Genomic DNA, 17,688 nt, shown 5'->3' on the forward strand with positions numbered 1-17,688 from the left:
GTCAGCGGACTCAGACTCGTGGGGCTCAGGCTGTGGGGCTATAAAACTGCAGTGTAGACATGCAGGCTTACATTGGAGCCTGGGCTCTGGGACCCTCCCCCATCATGGGGTCCCAGAGCTCGAATTCCAGCCCAAGCCTGAATGTTTACACCGCAATTTTATAACCCTGCACTGCCTGAACCCTGTGAGCCTGAGTCAACTGACATGGGCCAGTCACGGGTGTTTTATTGCAGCATAGACACGTCTTATTTGTTTCCAACTAATTGGTAACCATTTATGTCATAGTGCAGGGGTCGGCAACGTTCGGCACGCGGCTCGCCAGGGTAAGCACCCTAGCGGGCCGGACCAGTTTATTTACCTGCTGACGCGGCAGGTTCGGCCGATCGCGGCCTCCACTCGCCGCGGTTCGCCGTCCCGGGCCAATGGGGGCGGCGGGAAGCCGCGGCCAGCACATCCCTCGACCCGCGCCGCTTCCCGCCGCCCCCATTGGCCCGGGACGGCGAACCGCGGCGAGAGGGGGCCGCGATCGGCCGAACCTGCCGCGTCAGCAGGTAAATAAACTGGCCCGGCCCGCCAGGGTGCTTACCCTGGCGAGCCGCGTGCCGAACGTTGCCAACCCCTGTCATAGTGTATTAGCTGTAGAGCTGGTTGGAATTTTTCATTTCAATGTTTTTTTCTCATGAAACTAAGACTCTTTTTAGAAAATAGAAATGTTCAGGAAAACATTCAGATTTCCTCAAAATTTTCCATTTTTCGAAAATTTTCAATGGAAGTGTTACTTTGGTCATTGTTTTTCATTTATTGGTGTGTATATTTTTTCCACTGCCAATTTTAACCAGTTTACACTTGTACAAAATTTTCACTTTCATTTCACTTTCAAAACTGAAATATCATTTTGAAAAAATATAATTTTCCAAAAATGAAAAATGTTGATTTAAAAAAAAAAGGAACAGCAAATGTTTCAAGCAAAACAAAGCACAGCCAACCAACCAACCAAGGTTAATTTCAAAATCCATCTGAACAAAAACAAGTTAGAAATTGGCAGGATTATTTTATTTAATTTTTCAACCCACTCTAATTAGCAGTGTCAATTATTTAACCCCTTCTTTATAGCACTGCTCTGCAGCATCATGCACATTTATGTCAGATTAGTGTTCATTATACGTACTACACACACTACAATAATTACACAGGAAACATGCAGTCCTCCAGTTTTTAATAAGATCACTTATTGTCATTTACAACTGATTGGGTTAAATTCACCACTTCTGAGACAGTGAGGTGTAAATTGCACCTTTGTTCCAGCAGAGGCTACTGTGCTGGCAAATTCCTTCACCCCTGGCAATGGGTGTTCCACCAAGAGAAGGGAACTTTATCTTTGGGTTGGAGCTTCACAGGAGAACCTCTGGGAGAGGTTGCCAGGGGATAAGTTGTATCAGGTTGGAGCATCCTGGATATTCCCCACTCCATTGTTATTGCTGCCCACTTTCTGGACAGTGGGGGTTGTGGGCGAGATGTGCAACAGCTGAGATCTCTACATTTCGGTCTCTATCAGCAGAATATAGCAGAACCAAGGGTTTATAGAGCCCACTACATTTCTGTCAGAGATGTACTAAATCATACAGTACCTCCCTATGAGCCTCTGGCAGGATTTCCTTGCACTGACTGTGGTAGGGCCAATGCCTCCGTATAAAATATTCAGGTCCATAATGATGTCAGTGTTTGGTTTGAAAAGGACTCTCATTCCAGCATTCACAACTGATGCAGCGTTTTTCCGGCGCTCGGCCTGTCGGAATGCCGACACAAAGTCATCCTGATCAAAAGAAAACAAGGAGGAATTACATCGCTGGCAGAAATTGACTCTGTTCTGAGTCTTAATTAATCACAAGTGACCCAAAGAAAGAAAAAGAATATTTTTCTCAAATTATACAGTGATGTAGTTAAATTTCTGTATTTTTTCCAAGTACTAACTAGTGATGGTCTGACATGTCGCGGAGGACATGCTCGTGATAAGCCTATTCACAGGCTGATATGACAAACTAAAGATTTCCACAATGGTTCAACGTGTTGTCAGAAGCACCCACTTTGAAGTGCTGGACAATCAGTATTGGCACAAGTCACTCCCAGTGTGATTGGTGCGTTATTGTTACTGAAGTTTGCTTCCAGCATGTAGTGGGGCAGCTGCCCCACTCCCTGAGAATTTAGGCTGCAGCAGGCCAGTGGGCCTGTGCAGTCGCACAGCCAATAAGAGAAAGGACGCCGTGAGCTGGTGAGTAACGCGGGCTCAGACGCCAACCGAGGGTGAGACGATGGATGGGACACCACAAGGAGGGGAAGCTCCACTGGACAGAGCTAATTCCCAGAGACAACCAGCAGGAGGCGCCAGGTGGTGAGTCCCAACACTGTTACAAGTGGTGGAGAATGTAGGCATGAGCAGTCCGCCCCTGACACAAGGGGCAGAGCGAGGATTAGGCAGCTTATGCCACATTGAGACTAAGAAACTAAGACAATATGGTGGAGAAGAAAGACTTTTACTGGAGGGCCTGGGTAGCTCGGCTTGCTGAGCAGCAGAGGGAGTTGTTCTGGTTGCTGCGGGGGTGGGCACCCAGACTGTATAGGAGGCCAGGCACCTTGGGCAGGAGGCCAGTGCCGGGGCCTAAAGATTGTTTTGCCTGTGGGCAAAAGGGGCACTACAGGAGGGAGTGTCCCTACTGGGAGAGGGCAGAGAGGCCCTTACCCAGAAAAGGCACCCCCTGTGAGAGTAACAGGGGGGCCCCAACCTTGTTGGGCTTGTGGGGAGCAGGGACACCTAAAGAGAGAGTGTCCCTACAGGGCTCCCAAGGCCCGGGCCAGCCCAGAAGAAAGGGCTAGGGCCCACACAAGCAAGACTAGGGCTGTGGCAGGGGCAAGGCACCGAGGGTGCTTCCACTGCCACACCAAGGGCCACATAAAGAGGCATTGCCCCCTGAGGCAGAGAGGGGGAGTGTCAGAAGCCAAGGCTCTGTCTGGGACTAGGCGCCAGGAAGGGGTAGTGCAGGCTGAGGCCCCCAGAGAGAAGGGGGCTGGGGCAGAGAGGCTCCACCTTAACCAGGGAACCCACACAAGGGCTGGGAGGGCTGATGTGGGAACCCAAACAGATGGGAACCCACGTAGGACCAGAGAGGTCCACGGTGGGGATCCAGAGGCTAGAGGTAGGAAGCAGGTTGCTCCAGATTGTGGAGGGATTCCCTGAGGGCCCAGCTGAGAAGAAAGTTGGGGCGATAGGGATCACCTTCTCCCCCCTAGTAGGTTCTTAAGGTCACAGGAAAAATTTGATTTTTTTTTTACCGTTTGAACTCTGACAAGTCTAGAGACACCAAATTGAAGCCAGCGATCCCTAGGGGCTGCCCCCTGGATCTGCCCTGAAAGACACTTTGAATTGACAGATCACTACAACTCTGTCACTTTTAGGATTTGGATGGTAACTCATTTGTGTGTATATGTTTGCTTGCTTTAATCTGTAAACTCTAATTTCTTTTTCCTAGTTAATAACCCTTTAGATAGTTTATTACACGACTGGCTATAGGTGTTGTCTTTGGTGTAAGTGACTGGTCTCTTGGGACTGGAAGCAACCTGAATGTGGTGTGATTTTTGGTGCAAGTGACCATTTATCACTAAGTCCAGTTTGTCTGGGTGGCAAGATAGACTGGAGAGTCTAAGAGGAATCTCTGTGACTGCATGATAAGACTGGTATAATGATCCAGGAGTTCACATTTGTTATTGGCTTGGTGAAATCTAATCACAGAACACAGCACCAGTTTGGGATGTCTTCTCTGTTTTTGACAATCTGCCCTGAGGCAGGCACTCACAGAGGTGAGGCACTCCAGACAGCATGAAGGGGTCTCCTTGTTTTCTCTTTTTAGCCTGGGCAGATCCTGCAGTGTCAGCACTGGCAGAGACTCCCTTGGCCATTTCCTTGTCTGTTTGAATCTCAGCACTCTCACCTTTATCTGGGTTTTTATTCTGTGGTTTTCTCCATATCCACTAGAGGGACCTAATAACACTACAGTTGCTAATACTACAATTTCCCTTCCCCAACTCCTTAGGGCCAGATTCCGTCACCTTCACTCACAGTGATCTACCTTACTCTGAGAGTTGTCCCATTGAAATCAGTGAAATCAACAGGACTACAGAGAGCAAGTTACTAATCACCAGGTGGGAGGGGGGCAGAATCTGACTTTTCATTTGGGGGATGGGGGACCAGTATTACCTCGTCACTGGGATTAATGGGGCATCCTGTGCTGCTACAGTACTGAGGAGGGATGCCTGCGCACATATTATAGGAGAGAGAAATAACATAAAGAGACCCAGTGATTAGAAAGGTGGACAGATGATAAACTGAGTTTCAGCTTGGCAAAATGCAAGCTGATATATCTGGGAGAACATAACACTACCCCTAGAAAGCAGAGACTTAGGGCTTGTCTTCATGTTCAGTGCCAGGGGTGCTGGAACAGGGAGGGTCCGGGGGTCATGGTCCTCCCATTTTTTACTGGCTGTAAGGGCGAGAGACAAGGGGCAGGGAGCGGAGAGGAGCGAGTGGGGCCTTGGGGGAAGTGATGGTGTGAGGGCTCAGGGGAAGGGGCAGCGCAGAGGGCAGGGCCACAGTTTGGGCGCCAGTGCCCCCCACCCCACTTTTAGGGACCTTCTGCTTCTCCTGCTCAGTGCTACAGCTTCTTTTTAGTGAAGAATCTCTCCCATCGACATAACGCTGTCTATCCTTGTGTGTGTGTGTGTGTGTGTGTGTGTGTGTGTGTGTGTGTGTGTGTGTGGTTAGGTTGGTATAACTATGTTGCTCAGGGGTGTGGATTTTTCTGCTGATCTCTTGCCCTCCCCTTACACAGTGCAGGTGGGGAAAGTGACCTAGATTCAGGGAGCCCTGATGTTGCTCCTTGCTCTCTCACCCCCCCATAGCCTTCTAGGGGTGCGCGGAGGAGCAATGTTCTGGCGGGGCTGGGGGAGTGAACAGCAATGCTGGCTGCTCTGTGCATCCAGGTCAGTTTCCCCACATGGGCGCAGGAGGAGGGTGCAGCGGTTAGGGTGAAGGGGGGGGGTACCTGGGGAGCCTGCTGAGGCCAGAGGCAATGGAGGGACACCCATGGGTGTTAGGAGCAGTGTGGGAGGGGGTGTGCTGTGCCCATGGAGGCCAGGGTGCCATTTTCCCTAAGGCCGGCCCTGGTAACCCCACTGAAGTCGGTGGTACTGCTCGTAAGGATTAATTGTGTCATAAACATCTGCAGGATCTGTCCCCAGGTGACGTTGGTACTGAAGTTCTTGCAGTGCATATTAAAATTATTTCCCTTTTGTTCAAAGGCTCTGTAACATTACGTATAGCACACCCTGTTAAAAGAAGTCCAGAAAGGACCCCAGAGCTCTTACCTTCTTAGAGTACGGGATGAGAACCGAGACTATGATTTCTTTTGGCTTAAGATCTGCATTTCCATATCCAGCAAGAAACTGATCATTTAAAGGAATCTGTCGTGTTCCGTCTGTTGGAGAGAAGTGTAGTTTCTTAGAGAATGTGGAGCGTGAAAGGAAAGTCTGCACTTTGCAGATGCAAATAATCTAATCTGTGAAAGAAAAGTATACTAAAAAATACATCCTACATTCATACGCTAGTATTTAGGTATCTAGGAATGACACTGATCCTGCAAAATTTTTCCCATGAGTATTCAAATACAGATTCACAAAAAGAAAAAAGGGCTCAAATCTGTAACAAATCCTTCACAATGAATGATTTCACCAGCTCTAAACTCAGTGGCATGCAATGACATTTTTAGCAAGGTATGCAACAACTTTTTAGATGACAGAGGAAAAGTTTTATTTTCTAAAATCGTAACACTGCTATTAAAAAAACAAATAAATTTGCTAGCTCTGGTCTATCGCAAACGATTCAACTGTATATTTGCATGCCTTGTGTATTCCATTCTACATTTGCTGTGAGAGTTCACTCTGGCTTGGTCTAAGCTGTAGGATAGCACCGGTGAGGAAAAGGTAGGTAACAGTGATCACTGTGAACAACTGCCGGGTGTATTTGATATTCTCTTTACTTCTCTGCACTTTTGTTTTGCCATTAATAAGACTTTCATGATTCCAAATTGAGCGTTATACAGCAATCTGTTTGGAAGCTTTATGCCATAGGCTTTTACAAAGAAATCTTGTTTTGCAAAGCAGTGGCTGGTGAGAGAGTATATGGTACCAAACAGGAGAACAAGTGAAAGAGAAGCATATATTAAAAAGGCAATTTTCAAGGATACACTTAAAACAGGAAAAGATTCAGGTGTACTAATAAAGTGAGAACAATAGGGGTGACATCTTGTTTTTAAATATCTTAAATAGTTAAATAGATTTCTTGTTTTAGAAAACAGTAACATTTCAAATAAATTAATTATGTATGTAATTATCTAAGGGCTTTGTTTAAAAATGGCAATTTTAGTGTGCATATAATTTCTCTATAGAGTGCTCAATGAATTACTATTTTCTCCTATATATAAGTTTAATAGAACTTGGCCAGTGGCCACTGCTGACTTACCTCTGCTTACCTTGGTTCCTTCCTGCAGCACATGCCTTGTGTATTCAATTATATACATGCATGCCTCATGTTCCACAAAATGGTGTCTTCCAGGCGGTGCATGTGAGGTCATGCTGTCTGGAGGACACTATTTTGTAGAACAAAATGGCATCCTCCATGCTTGTTCAGACCAGGGGTTGCCATTTTTGGGGGGGCATGCAAATCACTTGCCCTGGTCTAAACTAAAGTTCTCCATTCCCATGGAAGTCAAGGGAGTGTGGTCAGCATGTTTCAGGATCTGGTCTTAGATTGTAAACTCTCCAGGGTAGGGACACTTGTCTTTGTTGTCCCTGTTAAGTAGACTGAACTTTGGTGCTATACAAATAATAAATGCTAATAATACTATGCTGTCTGCATGATGTTTAATAGTGCTGATTTTAGTGCCAGTAATAGACAGACGAATTAGTAAGCTGATTAAGTAGCTCTCCTCTTTTTACTCAAAAGCTTTAAACAAAAACATTTAGGACATTAAACAGCTAACGTGCAGGAAGCTTTAAAGGCAGAAATTATCTGACTTCATGATGAGCAAATTATCCTGGAACATCTTTGGTTCAAAGCTGCTACTCATTAAGGCCAAGATTTTCAAAGTGGCCATTGATTTTAAGTGCCAGCATGAAATACTTTGGGCTTTATTTTTAGAGGTGCTGACCCCTCTCCCCTGCATAATCCCAGTGACATCAGTAGGAGTAGTGGGTGCTCAAAATGTATGAAAATAAGGTATATGTTTTCTCAGGCTGCGTAAGACATTACAGCAAAAGCAACCATTGGGAGGGTGTACAAAATTGTAGGTTAAAGGTGGCCAGTCTGGCCTTTGCAGGGGAACTGTTGGCAGCAATGTGGGGAGGTTGTTGATACCACATGGACATCTTTCTCTTCCTTGCCCCTCCACTTCACATTCACAGCACTGCTAGTTTTGTTCCCGTCTGCACCTGGCAGCAGGAAGGAATGTAGCAGCCTGCATTAGCTAACACTTTTTCCCAGTGACAATCACAGGAAAGCACCAGAATAATTTTGTCCTGTGTCTACCGATGTGGAGGAAACAAGTAAAGATACCCATCACTTGTACTGCTAATTGTGCTCTACAGTGATGCTCTCACAGATACGTAACAGAGAGATGCTGAATCTTACCTTTTGATACCAGACTGAGGACAGAGTTGCCAACTGCTAGGACAGGGTTCAGATCCCAAGTTGAACCTCTACTTACAATATGTCCACCTAAGGACTTTAACAAACAAAGAGGCTATTTTAATTGCTGTCTTTTCCATATATAGCAATATTGATCTAAAACATGATCCCATTTTTAGGGATATTAAGAAGTTAAGGTAATTTATTGTTCAAACTTAATTGAAGTTTCGTATTCAAACTTTTCTAAATGATAATTTCCCTCTCATTTTAATTTACAGCTCATGGAAGGTCCTGACCTATAACCCCAGCCGAAGGACACCAACATGACCCCGGGTAGATGACCTGCCCAAAAATAGAGAAAAGGCCACTCCTTCAGCCAGAGGGGAGGGGCCACAAAAGAACTAGGGCAACTGAGTTTTAAGGAAAAATGGAAGGGTGGGTCAGAGGCAATGATGCAAAGTCTTTCAAAGTGAGGAGAAGCAACGGACATCTTGATTCTGAGCTTCCTCACAGCAAGTGGGCAAATGTGTCACTGCTTATCTGGTAAACTTTGCTATTATTTGTGCATTTCAGTAGTAGCTGACACAGGCGCTGGCTTCCTCCTTTCCCCGGAGGTGCTCAACCTCCACTCCACCCCAGGCCCTGCCCCCACTCCACTCCGTTTCCCAAGGCTCCCCTCCCGCCCCACCTCTTCCCACCCAATTCCACCCCCTTCCCCCAAGCGTGCCCCATACCTGTTCCTCCTCCTCCCCTGCAGCGCCTCTTGCATACTGCAGAACAGCTGATCGCAGTGGGCAGGAGGTGCTGGGAGCGAGCAGGAGGAGTTGACTGCCGGGGCCGCTGGTGGGCGGGAGGCGCTGGGGGGGGGTTGGGGAGGGGAGCTGGCTGCCAGTGGGTGCTAAGCACCTGCTATTTTTTTTCAGCACCTATGGTCAGAGGTGCCATGTGAAAGGCCCTGGATGTACTTAAATCCCATTCTGGAGGGACAAAGATAACTTCATACATATTCAGTCCTTGGCTTCTTTGCCGATAAGAGTGCTGCCAATTACAGCGATGTGGAGACTGGTCCATTGGTAATGTCAGAAAGCCCCAATTTAGTTCATATAAGCTATCAGATAGTAATGCCTTTTAGTCATTACCAGCATGGACTGGATTTGAACTGGTTACTAGATGGAAAGGCTCTGATATGCCAGTCAAGCCCCAGAGACAGCCAGCTCTTCTCTAAACAAACTTTACAGATTTGTAAGTGAAGATCATAGATATATACTTTCAATGCTGTCCTGTTTACTATAATCATTAAAACATACAGCCAAACTCCTGATTTGTTCTCCAGCTAGGGTTTTCAGCTGCTGCAAGAGAGCACGGAAAATCTTTGTCTTCTCCTCTGGAAGCTCCGGGACTACTTTCATCAGGATGTCTCTGAGTTGGGCCAGAGAGCAGGCAGCACCTATCACTAGTCCTGAAACCCAATTATTTTAAATAGTGAAATAGGAGCATCACACTTTAAATGATCACAACTGTACCTGACCACGGAAATATTGCTTCTGTAGTCAGCTTTCATTAGGTATATTTCACACACACAGATCTACAGGGTAATTTTCTTTGGGACAGACAAATCTTTATTCAGGTGCATTCCCATGAGGCGAATAGCAGTCTGACTGACTGGGGCTAAGGATGAAGTAAAAACTGTTGAAAGACTCCAGAATTTGGCCCCCTGGGCCTGACCCAGAACCCATTTCAGTCAATGGAAACAATGCCATTGATTTCAATGGATGTTGGATCAGGCTCTGTGTCAGTAGAAATTTGTAGAGCATTTTGGAAGTTTACAGTGGTTGTAAAAAGCCCTTCTTTCATTAAGGGCATTCTCTAATGTGGACCTCAATAAAAGGTGACAATTAAATGGACAGTTGTGTGGATGTGTGTGGTGTAGTGATTTACAAATACTTATAATTTCAATTCATCGATCAGTACTATTTCAGTGTCAATTCTAGAGCTAAGCGAAACGCAAATAGGGAAACAATCATTTGCAATAAAATCCCAGTTTGTCTGATTTTTATAAACAGCTCTGTCCAGTGCCTCCAGGAAAAATTTGTGCATTGCATACTTTTGCTACAGCTTCAATTCCATGTTACATACTAAGATGTGACATAACGGACCAGATCCTCAGCTGGTGTAAATCAGCATCCATGGAATTATGCTGACTTGGACCAATTGAGAACTTGGCTCAGTGGCTCCAAAGAAAATCTTTTGGCATATTGGATCAAAGATCTATGCATGAGCATCTCCATATAGATTGTAGACATTGCCAGACTAATGACTATGACAAAGAACATTGTAATTTCTACCAACAGAAAAAACTATAGGACTAGGGTGACCAGACATCCCGATAAAATCGGGACCGTCCTGATTTTGCTGTTTGTCCCGATATTTTGCGCCGCCGGGATCACTCGGCTTTTTTTTTTTTTTTTGCCCCCCCGTGTCCCGATATTTTCTTCATCTCATCTGGTCATCCTATATAGAACCCTCCCACATGCTCCTCTCCTGCAGAAAAATGAGTGAAAGATGGTTTGAACAAAGAAATTTATGGCAGCAGAGTTTCAGAATTTGAACCTCCCCATCCTGTTCTCTCCATATGGCAGGTAGGCTGACAGACTGGATCGTGGTCTTATTGTACTGAGCACTACTGGAGAATAAAACGTTCCATGTACATATGAGTCAAAGATTCTAATAATTTATGGTGTCTAACAACACATTACTCAAGAGGATTTTTAGGCAAATCGAGGACTTACCATTGTTTGTATTACTCACAACATGCAGATCTGGAATCCTAGTGGGATGGATGATAACTGGATGATGAACACCATCAAGTTTCATCTCAAGTCCTGAAGATAGAGAATGATAATGAAATTGAAGAAAAACAGAAGAAAACAGCTGTGTTAGATTTCCAGAACTGTGAATGTATCTAAAGAACTAAACATACCCCCATCCTTCCTGCCACCAGGGCTTGTGACCTTAGTGTCACATGGGATTACTTTCCCTGTATTCTTCCTATAGCCAAGCAGTTGCAAAATCCTGCTGGTTCTTCCTGTCCAATATCCCAAAGTCTCCATCCTGCTGCCTTTCCCAATTCATGTTCCTCTCTCTCCTCCCCTCTGCCCTCTCTGCTTTTCATGCTGCACCCCTCAGGTCTAGTCAATGTGTTGCCAGCAAAAGTATCTCCCAGTGCTTGCAAAGCTCCTCAGTTTCCTGTCTCCTTCCATATCACATTCAGATTCCTCACCTCAGCTTTAGAACCCCACAGAATTGTGCCCTGGCCTCCATCTCTTCCCTAGTCACCCATTACTTCCTGCTTCTACCTTGCACTCCACCAACTCAGCTCAACTGCAGTAGATCAGGGTTCTAGTCCCAGTTGTGTCACTGATGTGCCACCTGAACTGGGGTAAGTTACTCAGACCTGAATATTCAAACGGAGCCTCTAATTTTGGTACCTATCTTTGGATGCCCAGTTTCAGGGGTGCTGAGAACTTGCAACTTCCATTAACTTCAACTGGATAGTAACAATGACAAGAGGCCCTCAGACCCTCCATACCCACATTGGTGTTCCCTACAACGAGAGGTGCTTTAGGGTACATGGCCTTCAGCTCCAGAAGTTCCCTGAGGTTACTGGGAGAAATCCATGTTGTTCTTTCCCCATGGAAAACTAGAGTTCTTTTTTGCTGTTCCTGAGCCATTCTCTGTAGGGGAAATGACAGAGGTTAAATAAAAATAAAATAAAAATAAAGTTAAGGTTAAGTGCTCCATGGCTAACAAAGGTATTTGTCAACCAGTGTAAAGTAGAACAAAATACTTTAAAATAACTGTTAATAATACCTTGTACTTAAATAGTGTCTTTAATCTGAGGTTCCCATCGAGCTTTACAATGGTACGTTTAATTATCCCCATGTTACACATAGGGAAACTGAGGCACAAAGAAGATAAGTGACTTGCCTGAAGCAGCATAACAAGTTAGTAGTACAGAACCTAAGTGTCTTGACGTCCAGTCTCCTACCCTAATCGCCAGCAAAGACTCTCTCCATTATGGTTGTTCAGTGACCAGCCAAAGCAGAGCGATTACATCTTAAGAACTGAGGTTTTGTCACCTTCTCTGCCTGGGCATTAAATTTCCACTGGAGCTTTACATAATAGAAAGGGTTCGGCCTGGTGTCTTTAGCAAAACGTACGCCATTGTTGTTCAGTGGGCTATGCGCTGCCTGATGCCCTCCTTCCCAAACATGACTGAATTTCATCAAGATTTAGTTTCAGTCACATCTGACAAGGGAATGCCAGAGAAATTCATCAGGTGAATTCTCATTGGCTTAAGGTCCCCAAGGGGCAATTTCAGTTCCAGTGAGGTTCTGCTCTGAAAAGTGACTATATGAAAAGGCACAGTCTTACTAAGCTGATCTATTAGTATTCAAAGACAGATCTGACTTTGACTATCATCATTTTGTGTTGCTTTTTACTCCAGTTAAACATGATGAGTCAACATAGCTGAGATGGAGTGAGCTGGATTCTTGTCCTTCTTGCACTTCGATGGAATTGTTTACTAATTTCCAATCCTGTTACAACTGAGCAACTCCCTTGGAGACAGTGGGGCTGCATAGGCGTGCTATGGAGCAGTGGTTCTCCACCAGAGGTATGTGTACCCCTGGGGGTACGTAGCGGTCTTCCAGGGGGTACATCAACTCATCTAGATATTTCCCTAGTTTTACAACAGGCTACATAAAAAGCACTAGCAAAGTCAGTACAAACTGAAATTGTTTATATTTCTCTATATACTATCAGGGCTGGCTCCAGGGTTTTTGCCGCCCCAAGCAGCCAAAAAAAAAAAAGCCGTGATCGCGATCTGCAGCGGCAATTCGGCAGAAGGTCCTTTGCTCCGAGTGGGAGTGAGGGACCATCCGCCAAATTGCCGCCGAATAGCTGGACGTGCCGCCTCTCTCCGGAGTGGCCGCCCCAAGCACCTGCTTGCCAAGCTGGTGCCTGGAGCCGGCCCTGTATACTATACACTGAAACGTAAGTACAATATTTATATTGAAAGTCATTTATTTTATAATTATATGGTAAAAATGAGAAAGGAAGCAATTTTTCAGTACCAGTGTGCTGTGACACTTCTGTATTTTTATGTCTGATTTTGTAAACAAGTAGTTTTGAAGTGAGGTGAAACTTGGGGGTACGCAAGTCAAATCAGACTCCTGAAAGGGGTCCAGTAGTCTGGAAAGGTGGAGAGCCACCGCTATGGAGCGTAATTTGATGTCCTTGTGGTTGTACAGGCGGAAGCAAGGGCCCTAGTGTTGCCTCCAGAATCATTATAACTGATATTGCTACATACAAAGGAAGAGGCAGCTTAATTCCTTGATCTCATGATGAGTCTACAAGGCTGGAAGTTAGAAAGATGAAGATAATAAAACATATCATAGGCTGCATATTAGTACACGTAGTGTCTTTTCACTCCACAGCCATATCTTCACCCTTCAGAGAGAACCATTTTATCTAATACAGGGAGAAGGCAGGGAGGACTAGTGGATAGAAGAGTGCCTGTCAAAATCTGGTTTCTGTGGGCAATTAGAATTTCCTGCCTCACGTGCCACCATCTCACCTGGCCTATGAAAAAATCAGGTAGTAGCAGGACACAATCAGAGATGGTCAGAGCTGCTGCTCTGATCTGAACTAGTCTCTACAATATGTGAAAGATTTTTTCATTGCTCCTTTTTGACCTGAGTGGCTAGTCAAAGTTGGAGACCCTGTAGATTGTTTCAATGGGCCTGTAGTTTCTTTGACGCAATTGTATTTATTTGCAAGGAAAGGAGTGTACCAAGTCTTGCTTTTCCGAATGTAGGAAGAAAATGTAGGTCTGGAAGGGGCCTTGATAGTATTATCTGACTCATCCCTGCAGATGTTTGTCCAACCTGTTCTTTAAAACATCCAATGACAGAGATTCCACAACCTCCCTCGGTAATTTGTTCCTGTGCTTAACCACTCTGACAGTTAGGACGTTTTTCATAATGTCCAACCTGAATCTCTCTTGCTGCAATTTAAGCCCATTACTCCTTGTCTTGTCCTCAGTGGTTAAGGATAATAATAGATGCAGTGGGGTTGGGTGTGTGGGCAGTGCAGAAGCAGCAGGATGGAGTGGGCAGTGAGCTGCTCCTTCCCTTCCCTCTTCTGGTTCCTGCTGGGTCCCAGTGACCTCAGTTGTGGTTTGTTTGTTTTTCTCAACCAGTGGGGTGCTCCCTTGCCACCCACTTCTGGATCATGAGCCAATTAGGCCTGGTCTGTTGCAGGTCCATGGTAAAGGCAGAGGAGCAGGAGGTCTTGTGGGTGGGGGAAAGAAGAAAGGGGTTTATTGGAGGGCCATGGCGAAGAACTAATAGCTATTGGAGGGTCTCAGAGGGATGGAAGAAAGCCAGGAGGGAGGAAGTTTAGGCCATGCTGGAGTCAGAGAGAGAGGAGGAGGAAGTTGGGAGGGCAAAGGAGGAGTGTCCACACCTAAATCAGTCTGAGCAGGCACAAAGCAGTTAGGATTGCCTTAGGCTAGGTCTACACTACCCGCCTGAATCGGCTGGTAGAAATCAATCTCTCGGGGATCGAATTATCGTGTCTCGTCGGGACGTGACAATCGATCCCCGAATCGACGCGCTTACTCCACCAGCGGAGGTAGGAGTAAGCGCCGTCGACGGGGAGCTGCGGAGGTTGATTTTGCCGCCGTCCTCACAGCGGGGCAAGTTGGCTCCGATACATCGAATTCAGCTACGCTATTCGCGTAGCTGAATTTGCGTATCTTAAATCGACACCCCCCCCCCCCCCCCCGTAGTGAAGACCTGCCCTTAGTTCAGAGGAGAAGTGAAACTTTAGCTCAGTTGGGGTGGGTGGTGGCTCTTGTTTCAAATCCCAGAGCTTGTTTGTTTGTTAATTGCTTAAAATGTTCCAAGACTCTGTCTGAATGCTGGAATCAAACAACCATTTCAGATACACAAATATTCCCTTTAGGCCTGCCGGGCTCAGGTGTATTGTTTGATTTGTTCCAGCATTATAGAGATCATTGATCATTATAAGGTTGGTTTGGTTTTTAAACTGGGTGATCCACAATGCATAGCTTGTTTGGTTTTTTTAGCTGCCTTCTATTGTAGAGCGTATATTAAGCAAGAGAAGTGTTTCTCAAACTTTTGTACTGGGGGACCCCTTTCACACAGCAAGCCTCTGAGTGCGACCCCCCCCCCTTCAAATTAAAAACACATTTTTTATATTTAACACTATTACAAATGCTGGAGGCGGAGTTGGGTTTGGGGGTGGAGGCTGACAGCTCGCGACCCCCCATGTAATAACCTTGTGATCCCCTGAAGGGTGAAGGCCAAGACTATAACAGGGTTCAAAAAAAGAACTAAATAAGTTCATGGAGGATAGGGCCATCAATGGCTATTAGCCAGGATGGGCAGGGATGGTGTCCCTAGCCTCTGTTTGCCAGAAGCTGGGAATGGGCGACGGGATGGATCTCTTGATGATTACCTGTTCTGTTCATTCCCTCTGGGGCACCTGGCATTGGCCACTGTCATAAGACAGGATACTGGGCTAGATGGTCCTTTGGTCTGACCTAGTATGGCCGTTATTATAACCCCAGTTTGAGAATCCCTGAGCAAGAGGCACCTGTGTGTCCTTAAACTGGTATGATATGTGTCTGGGCTAGTCTACACTTAAAACACTGCAACTGCACTGTTGCATCTGTGCCACTGTAGCACTTCAGTGTAGACACCACCTACTCGGATGGGAAGGATTCTACTGTTGGCATAGGCAATCCACCTGCCCAAGAGATTTTTCACACCCCTGAGCGAAGTAGTTATGCCAGCCTAATTTTCCTACTACTCCCTGGCCTGTCTTTGAAAGGCATATGCCTGAGAATGCAAGGGTTAAATGGACCACACCTAAAAAGAGAATAGTTCACAGTCAGCTTTCACAATTTGATTGAAGTGTCTTAGCTGCAGACAGTTTGGCTCCTTGCTCAAAAAAATCCTGTGGCAAGCTAGGGAGTGGCTGTGGTTGAACAGCCATTCAGGATGGGGTATGTAAAGTATGTATGTGATCTTGTAAAATGTGAACCCACTTAATCAGATGAAAATACAAATCCTCATAAACTGCGCAAGGACATGAAATTGACTAAGGGTTTGTCTATATGGTGGGGTAATGCGCTCTATGGGGCTGTGATTTCTAAACCACCCATTAAAATGATGTGCATTAACAAAGTGCTTTAGAAATCACACCCCCAAAGTGCACATTACCCCTCCATGTAGACAAGTCCCACCTGAGTAACAGATTGGCCTGTGCATGTGTCCCTGGCATGAGGAGTGGCAGAGGCAGTAGCAGTTGTTGTGGGTTAGATTAAATCTTGTTTTTATACGTTATTCATGTAGCTGGAGTTGCGCAGCGTAGGTCGACTTACCGCGGTGGTATAGACATAGCCTAAATGACCTAGACAGGAAATTCTAAGGTACATTCCTGCACTGGCAGGGAAGTGGACGGGATGACACTCTATCCTTGGTGTGACTCAGTCACCTTCCACTGAGGATGAATTTAGTCCAACAATCTTTTCCATTTCAGACTTCTATCATGTTGTAAATGCTGGATCATTCACAACATTTGCATGTAAACGGAGACAAATCAGGAAAGAATAACACTTCCTACCATTAGTTCAGGAGGAAAGATAAACTCCTGGGTTGGGTCTACAGGCTGGAATTCTTCAGGATTGCAGAGACCAGAATGCATCTGAAAGGAAACAAAGTTTCATTTGAATATTTACTTGAAGGAGAAAAAAAACAGAATGTGCATGTCAAGGGTACGTTGCACTTTTCTGGAAAGAGCAGAGACTCTTCGGCTACATGTCATTTAGTTTTTTAACTGCTACAGGTATCAGCACATTGAATAATTCAAGCACATTCTTTAGTTAATTTCCTAAAAATAAGTCTATTATCATAAATAAATAATGAAACAAAACTATTTACAAATTGACCCAATGCCAGAAAGGCTTCTCCCAGCCATCAGCTCCTAAACCCACCTTCAGCACCTGCCCCATTCTCTGAAAGGGGCATTCTGAAGTCAACAACTAGCCCTTGTAGTGTGCCCCGGAGGCCATCAGAGCCAAGTGTGGTGGGTGTATGAGACTCACTGGAAAAATGCAGACACAGCAGAATTAATATAATCTCCCAAGCTATGTCTGTCAAATAGATTGATGGGTAAATCCAAGATGACAATAAACAAAACAGCAATCCTTTGGGCGAGACAAGATTTATTGGACATCTTGTGTTTTTAGAGAAGAGAAAATTGTAACTCCTGGGAAAAGTTCCATTGCAACATTGACCTTAAGTCTACTGATCTGTATCCATCTCAGTCATAGGCCAAAAGCAGGTACTGCTGCACTGGCTCTGAAATTTGACCTTGTGGAAGATCTGGATTTCCTAGAGTGGTTACATATCCAGGGTAGGCAAACCCAGCCAGATTTGGCTTTCTACAAACCTAAACTACTTAGGATGTTGCAGTGGTTTGGGTACTAGTCTAGGACATGGGCAATGAGGGTTCAATTCCTTGCTCTACCACAGACTCCCTGTGTAACTTTGCCAAGTCACTTAGCCTGGCTGTGACTCAGTTCCCTATCAGCAAAAATGGGAATATTAGCACTTCTTGCCGACAGATGCATTGTGAGGCTAAATAAACTAGAATTTTGATGCACTTTGAGCTCTGCTGTTGAAAAAAGCTAGGTGTCATCATTACTTGCACAGCAGGGTTATGTTCCTCGCGGGCAGCATGGCTCAATATCATGATCTTTGCATTCACAATGCAGTGTTGCTATTGGAATCTGTAAGGCTGGGTTGGGTTTGACAGGTCTGAATAGAGCTGGGTTGGGCAGGTTCAGTGTTCCCCCCTCATTT

At 45.4% G+C, this 17,688-nt stretch overlaps 1 protein-coding gene across 1 annotated transcript in view; it reads right to left on the reverse strand.

Moving 5' to 3' along the window:
- LOC128845541 (aldehyde oxidase 3-like) overlaps window positions 1-17,688 on the reverse strand; it is an 86,393-nt gene that overhangs the window by 50,586 nt on the left and 18,119 nt on the right. Inside the window, exons 9-15 of the mRNA XM_054044337.1 lie at window positions 16,448-16,528; window positions 11,322-11,466; window positions 10,522-10,614; window positions 9,040-9,191; window positions 7,736-7,829; window positions 5,416-5,525; window positions 1,629-1,813 (exon numbers count right to left, since the gene is read on the reverse strand). Coding sequence (XP_053900312.1) covers window positions 1,629-1,813; window positions 5,416-5,525; window positions 7,736-7,829; window positions 9,040-9,191; window positions 10,522-10,614; window positions 11,322-11,466; window positions 16,448-16,528 — 860 coding nt within the window. The remainder of the gene's footprint in view (window positions 1-1,628; window positions 1,814-5,415; window positions 5,526-7,735; window positions 7,830-9,039; window positions 9,192-10,521; window positions 10,615-11,321; window positions 11,467-16,447; window positions 16,529-17,688) is intronic.

This window comes from Malaclemys terrapin, chromosome 11, assembly GCF_027887155.1.
Source record: "Malaclemys terrapin pileata isolate rMalTer1 chromosome 11, rMalTer1.hap1, whole genome shotgun sequence".
NCBI classification, from domain to species: Eukaryota; Metazoa; Chordata; order Testudines; family Emydidae; genus Malaclemys; species Malaclemys terrapin.